Source organism: Bubalus bubalis, chromosome 2, assembly GCF_019923935.1.
Source record: "Bubalus bubalis isolate 160015118507 breed Murrah chromosome 2, NDDB_SH_1, whole genome shotgun sequence".
Classification (NCBI taxonomy): Eukaryota; Metazoa; Chordata; class Mammalia; order Artiodactyla; family Bovidae; genus Bubalus; species Bubalus bubalis.
The window spans coordinates 156,464,734-156,481,295 of record NC_059158.1 but is presented as its reverse complement, the minus strand read 5'-3'; the positions used below and the strand labels follow the sequence as shown (position 1 = coordinate 156,481,295).

General features: G+C 38.6%; 1 protein-coding gene across 4 annotated transcripts in view; it reads right to left on the bottom strand.

Annotated features, from left to right (window-relative positions):
- Positions 1 to 16,562, bottom strand: part of XRCC5 (X-ray repair cross complementing 5) — an 84,283-nt gene that overhangs the window by 14,880 nt on the left and 52,841 nt on the right. Inside the window, exon 17 of one of the 4 annotated variants that reach the window (XM_025278223.3) lies at positions 7,859 to 8,019. The exons of the other annotated variants lie outside the window; for them this stretch is intronic. Coding sequence (XP_025134008.3) covers positions 7,955 to 8,019 — 65 coding nt within the window. The 3' untranslated portion in view covers positions 7,859 to 7,954. Of the gene's footprint in view, positions 1 to 7,858; positions 8,020 to 16,562 lie in introns of those variants that run through there. 4 annotated transcript variants of the gene reach the window in all.

The following is a 16,562-nucleotide window of genomic DNA, read 5'->3' as shown; positions in this document are numbered from 1 at the left end:
AGTGACGCTTGTTAGAGAGAATGGATGCTCCTGTGTGCCTGATAGTAGTGTGTTTTTATGGATCAAGAGCCTCACTTGTGGTCTGTTTGCACAAAAGCCATTCTTCTTTTAAGGGGGTGGATGGGAAGGAAAGATGAAATGCAGAATGCTGATTTCAAAAGTCTACATTTAAAAGGTTTGGGTAATACTGACATTTGTCAAGAAATAAAATTTCTTAAGTGCTTAGAATTATAGCTAAATATTTCTTTTGGAATTTCAAACATTAAGCTGTTATTGCTTTTTACTTACCCCCCAAAATTTAGGGACCATTTGGGTATTTCAAAAGTGCATTTCCTGATAACATCATAAAAAACATATCTTCTATTTCCTCCCCTAATTCCACTCAGGATAAATGTCAAATAGTGTCAGACAAAGAAAAATAATCAGCCAGGGACACTCCACCCTCTTCCAATCACAGGTCACATTAGAAAAGACCAGCTCTCAACTTAATTTAGTAATATCCCTATAGAATGGAAAATCATTGCTACTTATCTTCTGCCCTTAGTTGAATCTCAAGAGTCTCTAAGGTACTCAGCACTCTATGAAGCCATAGATACTTAACAAATTATAATGGTCAGCAAGCAACGTCATAAGTGATACAGAAAGAGGAAATGCATTAATAACGTTATGGTTTCCAAGGTGGGCTGCAATTTGAGACTGCCTCATAAACAAAACATTCTTCATTTAAAAAAGCAGAGGAAATTAAAACATAAAGTCATCAGGGAACTTAAAGTGGTTAAGCAGGTCAAAACAGACCCTTATGATCTGTGCAGAAGAACAAACCAAGGAGACAGGCACAAGTCATGACCTAAAGGCTCATTCTTACTTGTTTCCTGAAACTGCTCGCTAGCTGGCTGTTCAGCAATTTGTGCTGAATGGTCAAGATGTTCTAAGAGTGCACATGTGCCATTGTTGTGACCTCATCTGAGCTTTCCCATAGTTACGCATGTGTGCCTTCAGTACTAATGAAAACTACTTTCAAGGCTTCCCTATAAAGGCTAAAGGCCGCCAGCTGAATCCCAGTGACTGGAGCACTGCTCAATACCTTATGAAAGACAGGAAATGCAGGGCCATCAACTTATTTGCCAAGGATCCTATAGCATGTGGAAAGGATTCAAAAACTGGATGAAGTATTTCCTAATATAATAATTTTGCAGCAAGTGAAAACATCCTGGTAACCATTTCATCTTTTCTACCAAATAGGAGATTATGATCTCCATCACAACGAACTACTTAACCAACTTGAGGGATTAAAGAAAACACTTTTCTGAAATTTCAGAAATCTTTACCCATGTATCCCTACAGCAGTGAATTAACATCCAACTGTGATTCAAAGCAGAGAAGGAATGTTTGGATAGGACTTTTGAAACAAAGTTTTAAATAATACAACCCTGATCAGTAAGCAGAGCAGAAAACTATCAACAAGAAGCTGAGACCAACAGAAGCTATCTCCTTCTTTTAGCCTGGAAAGGGAAAGTAAGAGAAATGTTTGGTATTTCCACTCAAGCAGCCTACTTTCTCAGATAGTCTGATAGCAAGTTCACTCGGCGTTTCCTATCTGGGCACAAATGAGAATTTTTAAAGGCCAAGGGCAATAATCCCAGAGACATCACATTTCTCATTTCTTTTGAAATGTGGATGAGGAAATCTCCGCAAGTTATAATGTAAAGCTGTAATATTTCTCTTTGCTTGATACAGTGATTATTTTAATTTAGCCTGGTACATATTTACTGTGTAACTGCAACATATAAGATGCTATACTATGTTCTATAGGAAACACAATTAAGTTGAAGATAAGATCCTTGCCTGTGGGGAGTTTACACGCTAATAGAGAATATAACACATATACATAAAAATAGTAACAGAGGTCAACATGAAGAGCACTGAATGGTACAGAAATATATCAACTAATCTGAATTTTAAAAACTCTTTGGTGATTATAAGAAAGATTTGTGAATTAACATGGCTTTTTTGCTGGGCAATGAAGGAAAAGTAGAATTTGGCTATCAGACAGCCAAAAAACAGAATGAGCAAAAGTATAAAGCAGAGAGGTGGGAAAGCACGGGGTGTATGTGGAGGAAAGGACACGGTCCAGCGCGTGGAGTCCATGGCCAGGAGTAGCGAAGAAAGAGGAGGAGAGGTGGAAGGGAAGGGCGTCCCAAGGAGAGTGAATAGTGTGCGTGAGGAGCTGGGGCAGGACAGAGAAAGTACAGGAAAAAAAGGGTTCAAGACCAAGCCTTTAAGGAACCTCAGGATTCAGAGGCTGTACAGAGGAAAGGCTGCTGATAAAGGAGGCCAAGAAGGGATGGTTAGGGAGGCAGGAGAGAGTCAGGAGGGTATGGGACCACAGATACTAAGAGAAGAAATTATCTGAAGAGGAGAATTGTCTACTGTGTTATAACGTGTTACATACATAATATCACACATTATTATTACATAAATTCTGCAAGGAAAAGAGTGTAATGAGCACAGAAGATAAAGGACTCTAAAACACAGGGTGTCCTTGGGCCGGGGAGCCCATGAAACAACCAGACAGTGCTGCCTGCTCTGCAAAAAACAGTCTCTGCACCATCCTTATCTTGAATTTTGATGGCACACACACGCACACACACACACACACACACACACACCTTATAGAAAAAAATAGAAAAAAATACTCAAAAGAAACTAAAATAAAGCAAATGTGAAAGCCAATAATCCACTTGCAATAATGATATGGATAAGAAAGAATACCAAAGAGAAGGAAGTAGCAGTCTCAATACTCAGTTTCCATTTAAGAATGACATCCTTACGTATCTGTGGGCCCATGTGGATTTAGTGTTCTTATTTCCATGTTAGACTGTTCTGTCCTTTCCCCTAGAAGGTTCAGGAATGCAGGTGGATAAACATACCCAAACTTCAGACAAACCCAGTGAATACACAGAACCAGACTCTATCCTTCTCGGAACAATCATTTATGTGGCCTGTGCATCTGGCCCCCTACCTAGACTATTTTGTGGTTCACTGATTATAATGAACCTTTTAACACCAGTGAATAGATGTGATGGACGATGCTCTAATATACTGAATATCAGAATGGGATGTGGATGAGGGACCCTCTCATCCAAACTTTGGTGGCATTTCCCTGCCATTTTTAATAAATGTAAAAATGCAGAAGTGGCTGACAAAAGTAATCTAACTCTGGCTGGATTATGCTTTTGATGCCCCCTTCTCTCCTACTCCTCATATAGGAAATGCTGAGGACTGGGGTGCTTTCCTCTGCTTCCACATCAATCACGGTATTCACGCTCAGTAAATCACAGCCCCAACTATAATTCACGAAAATGCTTTTTCAGAATTACTCAGAGGCTCAATAATACTCATTAGCAGCTAATATAAAATATGGCCACTGGAAGGGCCATCCATGTTAGGATAGTATTCAAGCAAAGGCTGTCATTTATCTCAAGAAGTCTTCAAAATCAAGATGTCTATTCTGGATTTCAAATCTGTCTGTTCTGGATTTTGAGGTTTTTAATAGGGGCATTAATATGTTAATCTAGAATCTGACATGAGTACAGATCATTGATACACAAAATGAGTTTTCATACTTATAATACTTTAGTGTTATATTAAAATCTTATCAAGATTCAAAAGTGTTATGTAAGAGGAAAACGGTGGTATTTTTTTTGTTTTAATCTGAAATGTATGCTTTTTCTCTCTCTCCAGAAAACCTTCAACACCTTCCAAAAGTGAAAGGGATAGTTGCTCAGTCCTGTCCGACTCTTTGCGACCCCATGGACTGTAGCCCACCAGGCTCCCCATCCTGGAACTTTCCACACAAAAATACTGGAATGGATTGTCATTCCCTTCTCCAAGGGATCTTCCCAACCTAGGGATCAAATCTCAGTCTCCTGCATTGCAGGCAGAATCTTTATCATTTGAGCCACCAGGGAAGCCCCCCAAAGTTCTACAAAATGAATCATCCCTCTTCCTGCTGCTCAGTCATGACCATCTGGGGCCATGTGCTTGCTGGTCTCTGACTTGACATTTACTTACTCCTCTCTTTTCTGCAAAGATGTTTCCAACAAAGTAAAAGAAAGTCATTTACTGAGAGTTTTTTCCCCTCTATCCTACAGAGCCAAAAGAGCAGTAGTTCACTCAACCGTCACACGTTATGTATAAGGGACTAGAAAGCTATCGCAAATGATTTTGCTGAACCCAGGCATCATTCAGGATGTTTCTCAATTTAATTCTTCTTGTGATCTCAATGACCTTATGTGAATTTTAATTATTGAAGAGGTGCACATTTTACAGATGTCAGCAGTCAAATCATTTAAAAATGTTCAACAGTTTACATAGTCAATAATAATGGCATCTTTATTAAAGAAAATAAAGTGACAATAAAAAATCTAGCATTTAAATAAAAAAAGTATATGATCAGGTCAGTCATTAAGAGAATTAAAAGGAGTAACATCTTTCAGTAACAAATAAAAATCTAAGTGAGTAGTCCAGTTTATAGCCAATGAAATCCACATATAAATTACTATCACTGTTTTTAAAGCAAAAAGTTAACAAGAAACATTTGCCTGGTAAGAAAACAAGTCTGTTTTAATACAGGGAACAAAAATCAGTCACAAAGAGGCTTCCCTGTGTCTCAAATAGGGTATAAACTGGCCATTGTGGGTGGAGGCTTTGTGCGTTATCAGGCAGGGTCCAAAGAGAAGAACAGAAATCACTGAATATTTAACCAAGGAAGTTTAATGCAGGCAACTGTTAACACAGGTGATAAAGAACTGTAAAGCCAACTGAGAATGGATGCTGTAACCCAGAGATTAGAAATAGCAAGAAGCCTCTAGCACCCCCTGGCACCGCAGGGGAACAAAAACAGAGCAGAAAGGAGATAAGAGGAGGGGTAACTAAAGCCTGTCCTATAGGGGCAGAAACCATGGAGGACTTGGAGATGCTGCCCCACTCGGGGCTGGGGGTGGGTGGGGAGAAAGAGAAATACCCTGGCTTCTTTCTCCCTCCTTACTTCTCACCAGGATGTGAACCCAGTAGGAAGCCTGTAGCTGTGGGAGCCTGAAGATGCAACCTGCAGGGATGGGCTCTACCCGACTCCTCCCCGCAGACCCAAGGCACATAGGGAAAGGGTGAGCAGAGGATCTAAGGGCCACTGGCACAGTGTGTTATCATGAACCCACAGGAGTTGAACGCCCCATTTACACATCAGATATTTGCAGGAGACAGAAATTAACAAAGCAGTCTTTAACTTAAATAATAAAGGAATATAAAGTATATAGGACTTTTCTTCATTACTGAACCCTTTCCATGGTGTTCATGACCTTTAAGGAGTCAAATGCACTTCAGGGAATGTAAGAACAAAAAGAAGGTATCCTAAATATTTTCCATCTAAATGACATAAGATGTGCCGATTTATTTCTTTAAATACCCTTTCGACTTCTACTTCCAAAAGAATTTGCATCTATGATCCCAGGAATTTGTCCTGAATGTTTGTGCTTCTTGGTCTGGTATTATTCCTGTTTTTAGTTTTGCAGTCTTTAATGAACTCTGCTTACTGGGGAAAAATAAATCACTGGCAGCAACAAGAGAAACTAAGAACCAGGGGGAAAGGATAAGCGTTATGGACCTGAAAGGGACATTCAATTGCTATTTCGTTTTTGAGCAGGTGGACTGTGGAGTGGACACAGCTCTGCCCTTTTACCTCTGCCCCACCCTTCCCCCTTTTAGAAACTGTTCTGCTAGACTCTCTGCCCCAAATTTCCTCATGTAGCAGACAGAAGAAGTTGCCTGCCTCCCTTGAAAGAACAGAAAAAGTCAGCAGATATGACAGAGAATACCACAGCTATAATATCATGCATGACCAGTGGCACAGGAAATTGAACTGAGGTGTGTAAAAGCACTGACCACTTCAACAGTACAGATACAGCCCTGGTAGTTGTTTTTTATTATTATTATTATTTTTCTTACCAATAACTAAAAAACTCAATTAAAACTTCACCATTTAAGCTCCGTAAATTAAGTCACAGCCCATTTTTTCATGCTTAACGATTTTCTCATTAAATGCAGTAATTTCTTACAAATTGCACTAATAAAAGTAAGTCTTGCTGGGTGTTTTCCCCCTCTTTTTAAATGCTGCCTTTTCATTGATGTGTTAAATTAAAACCCCAGGCACAAAGAGCAGAGTAAATGCAAAGTCTTTATTGTTCAGACTCCAGTCCGGCAGACTATGAGATCTCTTTCATTTTATTTTTGTTTTCATTTCAGCTAACTGTGAGGCCTGCTTTGTAGCCACAGGAAGAAAGATTCTGAAGGTCTCTTGGTCTTAGCTCACTCTAGAAAACAAGTGATAGTGTAAGCTAATGAGAAACTAGAAAAATGGCATTTGGTTCAGCCCACTGCCTTCAAGATCAGTTTATGAAAGGGAACATGATGACAAGACTTTTTCATGCTGGATGAAAAATATTTCCCATCTTAAATAACTTGGGTGTGAGACTAGATCTGCCCCCAAGTCAGTTGGAAATTTTTAGGCTTGCTGGCCAGTGGGTGGGGGTTTTATGGAATTCTATGGCCTTTCAATTTTTTATTAAAAATTCTATTTATTCATTCAATTTAACTATTAAAGACCCACCAAATACATCCCATGAAACCTGAAGTTTATCAGTTCATATTTACAAGGCTTATAGCAATTAACTAAAGACCAAAGAACATCCACTCTTTAGTCTAACTAATTCCTTCATTTCCAGAGAGAAGTGTACTTTAAGTAGCACAAAACTGGGGCATGACAATAACATAAGGAAGAAACGAAAGGAAGTCCTTTTCATCAAATGAGAGAGTGATATCTTCAGCTCACTAATGTAATGTACATGCTATATGCTTGGAAGTATGCATTGAAGATGGGAATAAGGACAGAAGAGGGCAGAGAAAGAGCATCTTCATAATTTTCTAAGGTCCTAAAACAAATTTTAAATTCTACGATGGCGAAGCATACTAAAATAAGATATTATACTAAATACTACAGTGATACAGAAGAATTCAGAACTAAAGCATCTAGATTCCATTCTGGATGAGTAGTGGGAGAGAGGCAGAATGCAAGATGACAGTGTTTGGTACTGCAGGAATTTTATAGTATCTGTCCAGCTTCATACCCGAGTGGATGTCATCAAACTCATACAGGAAGTAGGCAGAGGGAACCAAGCAGACACAGAAACAATGCAGCCAAGAGAAAATGCTGGAACAGGAGACCAATCTAGCAGTGGGCTCCAATTAAAATTTGGTAATCGAATGGAACTGAAATTCATGTATCAATTGAAGAGATACAGTGATGAGTGATGAGTCAGACTCCTCAGCAAGGAGAGAAGCAGATGGCTGCTAGCTGAATGTGCTTTTGGGGATGATAGAGGAGGGGGAGGCAGGACACAGAGCTTTACAATGCCTCAGGAATCTGACTAGTTCTTAAATGGAATATCAAGAACCAGAAATTTAAAAACTATACTCCATGTATCAATCTTCTTAAAAATTGGTAAATAATGATGTCCTGTGCTTATCTGGTATCTTTTCTTAAGGACCCTTCAGACCCCTCTTTTTTTTTTCCATTTTTTTCCCCTCTGTTTTTGATTTTTGTGAAGAAAGTTGTATAATATTCTATAACTCAAAATACAGAGATGCTTCTTCTCTGATGAGGCTAAGATTTATAATTCAATCCAGAAAACCTGAGGGTTAATCTGGCTGTAATTCAAAAATTCAAATCATGATGATTCCCAAGCACTATTTTATTAAAGACAACGATGGAAACAAAAAAATTACTACTAGCCGGCAGTACTCAGAGAGCATAAAAACAAATGGAGGTTTTATTTGCGTAGACCAGCAGCAGCATCTTTGATAATGAATCATATTACAATAAAACTACTACCAGGCATTAATATCCCAGGATACACGGGCTCTTAAATCTCAGGAATCTCTTTGCAGGGTTGGAGCCAGGATCTGGTGGGATGAGAAAAAACAAGGGACATTCATACAGAAGGGCAGCAAAGTGAATGTCACAAGAGTATTAGCAGGCATCCAGTGTGGTCTGAGCACAGGGTACACAGAGGGGACCTGTAGAATACTGGTCTAGAATGGCAGGATGCGACCAGGTTGTGTGAAGTCTTGACTGGAGGACTAATTTCAAAGACACGCAGAGTGATTAAGAAGGGCTGACCCATAATCAAATCTGTGCTATAAGAAGCTAAATCTGTACCAATACATAGGATGAGATGAACAATAAGAATTTTGAGGGTAATTAATATAGGATGCTATAACTGTCCAACGGTGAAATGATGGAAGCCTAAATTGTAGTAGTGATATTTAGGATGGAAAGGAAAAGACAGACATGAAACAACTGGATTAGAAAGTGATTAAAAGGTAAAAGAAACTTAGAACTAGGTACAAAGTGGTTAGAAACACTTATCAACAGTAAACTCAAGAGGCAAAATAACAGCAGTAACAAAGATCCCTTATTTCTGCAGAAAGTCCTATTAACGCTCACGGCACTAGGACGCCCCATCACTTTGGCTGCTGCCTCACTTGGGATGCCTTTCTGGGGGCCCTCTCCTATCCAGCCTCTTATTGCTCAGATCTGCCAGCCTCTTCCATGAATTCCTCCTCACACCGGTCAACTCACCTGCACCTACACCCATACTCTGCATCCTTCCTATTGTTCTGGATAGACTATCTGTGTGTGTTACTATCTAAGTTACTCCTTCCACCTGTGCCCTAGAACTCACACCTCCCCCTACTCAAGAATCTCATTATTCTCATGTCTTTACAGACCATTTCTACAGTGACTTCTCCCAGATTTATATTTACAACCCAGGCCTTTTTCCTAAAGTCAGGACCTGTATAACCAACTTAATATGTCTTTATGTTCTCAATAAATGTCAACAACTTCCAGCTGTTCAGGCCCAAATACTTAAGAGTCACCCTTGACTTGTTTCCTTCTCTCACATCCTATTTTCAGACTATCAGCAAAACCTGCCAAGAAAGAGTTTGACCTCTTTTCACTGCCTCTCACTTGGATCACTGCAGTGGCCTTCTAACTCATCCACCTACTTCAACCTTGCCCAGTCTCAACAGGGCAGCCAGAGTGCCTTTTAAAACATAATCCAGAGTGCCTTTTAAAACATAATCAATCAGCTCATCCTCTACTCAGAACTCTTCAGCAATTTCCCATTTCACTCAGAGTAAAAGCAAAAGGTTAGGAGGCCCTACATGACATGTGCCCCAGATACCGCTCTGATCTCATCTCTGCTTCTTTCCTCCAGCCACACTGGCTTCCCCGATACTCCTGGGCAATGCTCCCTCTTGGCTGCAAAGTGTTCCCCAGAGATAGCTACCACACTCTACCTTCCACGTTCCTCAATTCTCTGTTTAAATGACAACCAAGTAGCCAGCCTTCCTTGGTCCTCTACATAAAATCACAAGCCTGTAACAACCCCAGCATTCACTTTCTCCCCACTATCCTGTTTTAATTTTTCTCTATAGTGATGGTGCTGTTATGAGTAGAACAGGGTTCCCTCCAAATTCACGTTCTTCCCAGAACTTCAGAATGTGACCTTATTTGGAAATAGGGTCCTTGCAGAGTAATCAAGTCCAGATGAGTTCATAAGGGGGAGGGGGTGCTGAGCCAGTAAGATGGTGTTCATGTAAGAAGAGGGAAATCTGGATGCAGACACACAGAATTCCAGCTGAAGATGAGGCAGACTGGAGGGATGCATCCACAAGCTAAGGAACACCAAGGATTGCCAGCTGTCACCAAAAGCTAGGAGACAGGCACGGAATGGATTCTCCCAAGAGTCCTTAGAGAGAACCAACTTTATTGACACCTTAACTTTGAACATCTAACTTCCAGAACAGAGAAAATAAACTTGTTATTCTAAGCCAGCTAGTTGGTGTACTTCATTACAGCAGCCTTAGGAAACGAATCCAAGTGCTTACCACCACTTGACATAGATTTTATTCATTTACTGTCTGTATCTTGCCAAAATGACTAGCACATAATTGGCATTCAACAACCATTTGCTGAATGGATGAATAAATGATCAAGCCCTCCTGAGTTACTCCTCTAAAAGCTTCATGTCTAAAAGACATGAAGATGTCTTTTTGTGTTCCTTCAACTTAAATCCATACATTGCGTATTCAGTATGGCTATCACTAGGGGGAATGGACAGCCTAGAATTCTTACCACCACTCTTTAATTTGTATAGAGAAAGAAATAATTAAAACAAAGATCCCTTAAAAGAGAAAATGCAGAGACAAAGAGTAACAGCCTATGAAAGATGTATACAGGAGTCAGATATATCATTTCCACATTACTATAACTATATATGCAGGCATCTTTGTTGCTGTCATTTACTAAGAATGAATTAGCCTCACCCCATCTTGCTGTAAGCTCTTTCTACCCTCTTAGGTCAAGATGCTTGACCCTACTGCCTATGGCTATAGCCTCAATTTACCATACCCTAAAACAATTAATCATCTTGACTATAATATAGAACATTAACAGGGATTAACAGGGTTATTCCTATGAAGAGAGAGTGAAAAAGCAAGACAGAGAATGCTGGTTATAAGGAGGGTTTGTAAGAGAGGGGGACAATGAATGAAGAAATTTCTTCTTTTTATGTGCTACTTACTGTATTATTATTTGACTCTTTTCCAATCAGTATATACTTATTTTTTAATGAGAGGTCTAAGAAGCAATTAAATCATCTTGAAACTAGATACGTAAACAATAAACAATTATTTCTATTTTTAGTGAGTTCTAAATGGAAACACATTTTTCATGGATTGGCATTTATGGGTGGCAGTTACTCTGGACACTTCTATTTCATTGATCCTTTAATTTCTTTTGTTTTCTTTCTCTACCACCTACTTCTTTCTGTTTATTACTCATTTACTTAAATGGCAGTATGAAAAAAGACCTTAGAAAATACTTAATTTCACCTACCGGCCTTCAGGTTTAGTCTACCAATTTGAATCAGATTTGTAGAAGGCAAATTTTATCTTTAGTTTATAGATTCAATCTCCTCTATAATTCCTTATATTTAAAATTCCAATGTGTAAGTGGCTTCATTATAGTACATCTAAGAGTAATCAGAAATGGGACCATCGTGGGATAATCCAACCTTATGTGTGAGACAAATAATGAATCAAACAAAATACACCCATGCTTGAGAAAAATGGCACAAAGAAGAAACAAATGAAAGGTGGAAGCAATGAAATCTTTGATTTGCCGAATCTATAAACACTAAAGTGAGACTTGCTAACAAGGTCCTAAAATCGCCATGGTTTTCCTTGTACTGTATAAGCTTGTCATTTACTAATGTAAGGGACTTCCCTGGTGGCTCAGGCAGTAAAGAATCTGCAATGCAAGAGACCCAGGTTCAATCCCTAGGTTGAGAAGATCCCCTGGAGAAGGGAATGGTTACCCACTCCAGTATTCTTGCCTGGTGAATTCCATGGACAGATGAGACTGGTGAACTACAGTTCATGGGGTCACAAAGAGTTGGACACAACTAAGTGACCAATACTTTACTAATGTAAATGAATTCCTCCCACGAAGCAGAGAATTCTGAAATACAAACATAATCCAGTGATATATATACCTACATTTATTTTTTTAAAACTCCAATACCTGAAGACCTTTATTTAAAATACACCCTATTATTTGAATTGACAATGTTTCTTTATTGGTACTCTGTAGACATTCACTGGAGAAGGCAATGGCACCCCACTCCAGTACTCCTGCCTGGAGAATCCCATGGACAAAGGAGCCTGGAAGGCTTCAGTCCATGGGGTCGCTGAGGGTCGGACACGACTGAGCAACTTCACTTTCACTTTTCACTTTCATTCATTGGAGAAGGAAATGGCAACCCATTCCAGTGTTCTTGCCTGGAGAATCCCAGGGACGGGGGAGCCTGGTGGGCTGCCGTCTATGGGCTAATACAGAGTCAGATCCGACTGAAGTGACTTAGCAGCAGCAGCAGTAGACATTCACTTGGGTTTCTAGACAGTTGTTTAGCTAGATGAGGCAAAAATTATAAAGGTCTCTCTAGCCCACAAGGTCTGGAGGTAAATAACCTTCTATACTCAAAACATCATGGAAAACAACTAGATAGAAAATCAACAAAGGTACAGGTTTGAACAAACTATCATCCAAAGTGATCAACTTGACATTTACAGAAGCCTCAACCTATCAAGAACAGAATAGATATTCTTTTAAAGGACATATGAAACATTTGTCAAAAGAGTCTAAATACTAAGCCATAAAATAAGTCTCAATAAATGTAAAAGAGTTGAAGCCACTTGAAATGTTCTCTGGTCACAACAGAATTAAATTAAAACTCAACAACAGAAATAAAATTGGGAGTTTCCTAGTATTTGGAAATTAAACAACACAGTTCTAAATAATCCAAAGATCAAAGTAATCACAAAAGGAATTAGATAGTATTTTAATTAAGTGAGAATAAAAACAATTTATGTTGCATAAAGAATTGGCTAGAGGGAAATGTACGGATTTAAATACCTATGTTAGAAAAAAAGTTTCGAATCAATAATCTAAACTTCTACCACAAGAAATTAAAAAAAGAGCAAATTAAATCCAAAGCAAGCAAAAGGAAGGGAAAAATCAAGATCAGAGCACAAATCAATGAAATTTAAAAAAACAAAATGAAGAAAATCAGTAAAACTAAAAGTTAGATCTTCTATAAAAGAGAAACTTTATTTAGACTAACCAAGAGAAGATACAAATTGGTAAAAATCAGGAATAAAAGCAGTCATATACCTAACAACCACAGAACTTAAAATTTATAAGGGAAAAATAATATGAACAATGCTATGCCAGCAATTAGACAATGTAGATGAAATGGACAAATTTGTATAAAGATACAATTACCACCAGTGATTCAAGAGGAAATAGGAAATCTGACTAAATTTATTATAAGTAAAATAACTGAATTAGTATTAAAAACTTTCCCACAAAGAAACCAGGCCCAGAAGGCTTCACTGGCAAATTTTATCATATATTTAATAAAGAAACCATACCAATTCTGAAAAGGAGGAAAGAATACTTCCCAACTCATTCTACGAGGCCTGCATTTCCCAGATACCAAAGCCAGACAAAGATACCACAAGAAAACTACAGGAAAGTATCACTTATGCATATACACACAATAATTCTACCAAAATATGAGCAAAATGAATTCAGAAACATTCAAAAAGGATTATTTACCATGACTGATTGGAATTTATTCCTGTAGTGCAAGACTGGTTTAACAACTGAAAATCAATGAATATAGTATACCATATAAATAGATAAATAAAACCCATGTAATCATCTCATAGATGTAGAACATGCACCCGATAAAACTCAGCACTCATTCACAGCAAAACTCTCTGTCCCCTAGGAATGGAAGAAAACTTTTTCAAGCTGATTAAGGGAATCTGAGAAAACTTCAAACTAACATTATACTAATGGTGAAGGACTAAAAAGCCAACATTGTACTGGATGTTCCAGCCAGTAAAATAAAAAAAAAAGAAACTGAAAGCAATACAAGTCACAAAGGAAGAAGTAAAACTGCCTTTATTTGCACAGTATGATCCTGTTAGTAGAAAATCCTAAGGAGTATATAAACATTCAAATATCCATAGCAGCATTATTCTTAATAGCTAAAAACTGGAAACAATCCAAATATCCATTAATTGGTGAATGGATAAACAAAATGTGGCATATTCATTAAAAATGAATATTATTCAGCACAAAAAAGAATTATCGATACATTCTACAACATAGACAAACTTCAAAAACCTTATGCTAAATAAAAGAAGCCAGACACAAAAGCCTGCATATTGGGTGATTCCATTTACATGGAATCTCCAGAAAAGACAAATCTATAGAGACAGAAAGTGGTTGGCTGAGGTGGTGGTGAGAAAGAACTGACTATAAACTGTCAGGGGAAACTTTGAGGAGTTGAGGGAAAAGTTTTTCAACTGGGTTGCTGTGATGATTGCATAAACTTTTTCATTTATAAAGAATCACAAAATTACACTTAGAACGAGTACATTTTATAGCAGAAAATGCTACTGCAATAAACTGTTTAAAAACTGGCAATAAATAAGTGCAATTTAACTAAAGATTTGTGGAGATTTACCACAGATAGAAGACGTCAGACACCAGGTGTTCTACTACAGAATAACCACTAAAAAGCTCAAACAATAAATCTTGTCCTTAATGTCCCAAGGGAACTCTCCTAGATTCCAAGGGCAAGAGAATTATAGTCTGATAGTTCCCATATGCGGAATGGCTCCTGACTCCAATGGCCTACCAGTGAAACACTGTGCAGTGACCGTCTATGGCTGCATCTCATTACTGCCAAAAGACAGAGAGATAAAATACAGGATTTCAGCAGCTTAATCTGACAAAGGAAAAGAAAACGAGCCTATATTAGCCAGCTCAGTCTGACATAACAAAATATCATGGACCAGCTGGCTTCAACAACAGAAATTTATTTCCTCACAGTTGGAAGCTGGTGTCAGGTTTGGGTGGGGGCCCTCTTTCTGGCTTGCAAACAGTCACCTTCACATCAGAGAGAAAAGAAAGAGAAGAGAGAAGAGAATGCAAACTAGTGTCTCTTTTTATAAAGGTTACTAATCTTATTATGAGGGCTCCAATATCATGACCTCATCTAAATCTAATGACCTCCCAAAGGCTCCATCTCCAAATACCATCACGTGAGGGGTCAGGGCTTTAATATACAAATTTGGGGAGGACACAGTTCAGTCTACAGCAAGGCCTTTAATCATAACTCTTAACTAAAAGTTTTTTTTTTTTTTCCCCCCAACTGTCCAGAAGGAATTGCAAAAAAAAGAAAAGTTGATTTTTTTCCTCTATATCCAAGGACATCTATGCTGGTAATATTCTCAAGCCCTGCTGGAACTGTGTTCTATACCTGAACCAAATTCCTTCCCTTTTCTGGCCCAAGAAATAAGTATGCCATTTTTAAAAGTTTTATGTAGACATGGAAACAGACAGGACTAACAGTACCAAATTATACTTAGCATTTCTTTCCTCGTCAGCATATTTTTTGCCCTGGGCTTGCAATTTGAAGGTGGGGTGGGGTCGGGGGAACCAAAACACTTTTACTGCATTTAAGGTGTTTCTGGGTTCCTCTTAACACATTTCAACCTATTAGTGGCTATTTTAACAAAAGACTAACATCCTTTCCTAAACATTTCAATTGGTTAAGAGCTTCTGATGTTTGCTACAGTCATTTTCAGTCATTGATTACAGCAGTTTGCAGATCAGCAAGATCAGAAATTAGTTTCCTTTCTCAATCAGCTGCGCTTACGAGGCAGTCGTCGTGAAAGACAGCTCAATTCAAGGACGACTAGGAGAACCAAGTACAATGCCCTGCATGACAGTGATCTATGATGCACCGTGAATTACAGGCAATGAAGAAAAAGAACCATACTGCCATAAGTGCTTCAACAGCTCTCTGCTTCACAAATCACTCTCATTAGCACTTCTTGCAAGGGTGAACACCAACAGCAAGCTGGATACCAGACCCTTTTTCCAGAGAACCCATGATTAATTCTGTGTTTCCAGCAGAGCCAACTGCGAGCACTGCCTGGCTGCGCTGCTGGCACGGGTCAGAATGCGAGCCCGTGGGTCACCACATTACACGCAGGCTTCAATGAACTCTGTGTTCCAGCTGTTCTGACACAGGGAAACCATTCACGTGAGTTCCACATTTTCAGCCAGAGGAAAAAACACCCTTTCTATTTTTAACATAAAAAAGGAAAAAAAAAAATACTCAGCAAGTTTAAGACAAGCAACTTTACCACCTGGCATGAGAAAACAAAACACTGGGAGACTGAAAATGCTGTGTGTATCACACATAGGTGTCCTTTAATGGTCTCAGGAAGAAATCTTGGTGCTTACTGAGAGAGCTTACCTATTAGCAAACAGGTTTTGATTTGCATGCTCTCATTTTTAACATACAGCTAGGCTACAATTTACAAGAGCCATACTCTGTAATTAAAGATACTCTGATCCACAGATTGACAGGAATTTGAAAAGATGTTAGAAGCTGGGTAAGAATGGACAGGAGCCTTTTAGGGACAAATGTGAAAACTGAAAACACTTATAAAGTGGTTGTGTTTCTATGTCATGTCTTTTCTATTTTTTCTTTTTGTCTGCAATGATTTCCTTGGAATTATTTGGTTAATGAATTTTATTATATTAAAATGTAAACTTCAGAGCAGTTGTGTACCATCTAATGAAATGTAAGCAACCAATGGAGACGTTTAGGCCACAAAAGGCAACAACGGCTCTTGAATCTGATTCACACATTTGCAATAATCTGTGGAAAGTCATCTCAACCATTCTGGGCCTAAACCCATGGGCCACAAGGAAGATGAACAAGACCCTAAGGGTCACTGATACACAATTATCACATCAAATAATAGCATATCCTTCTAGTAGGGGTCCT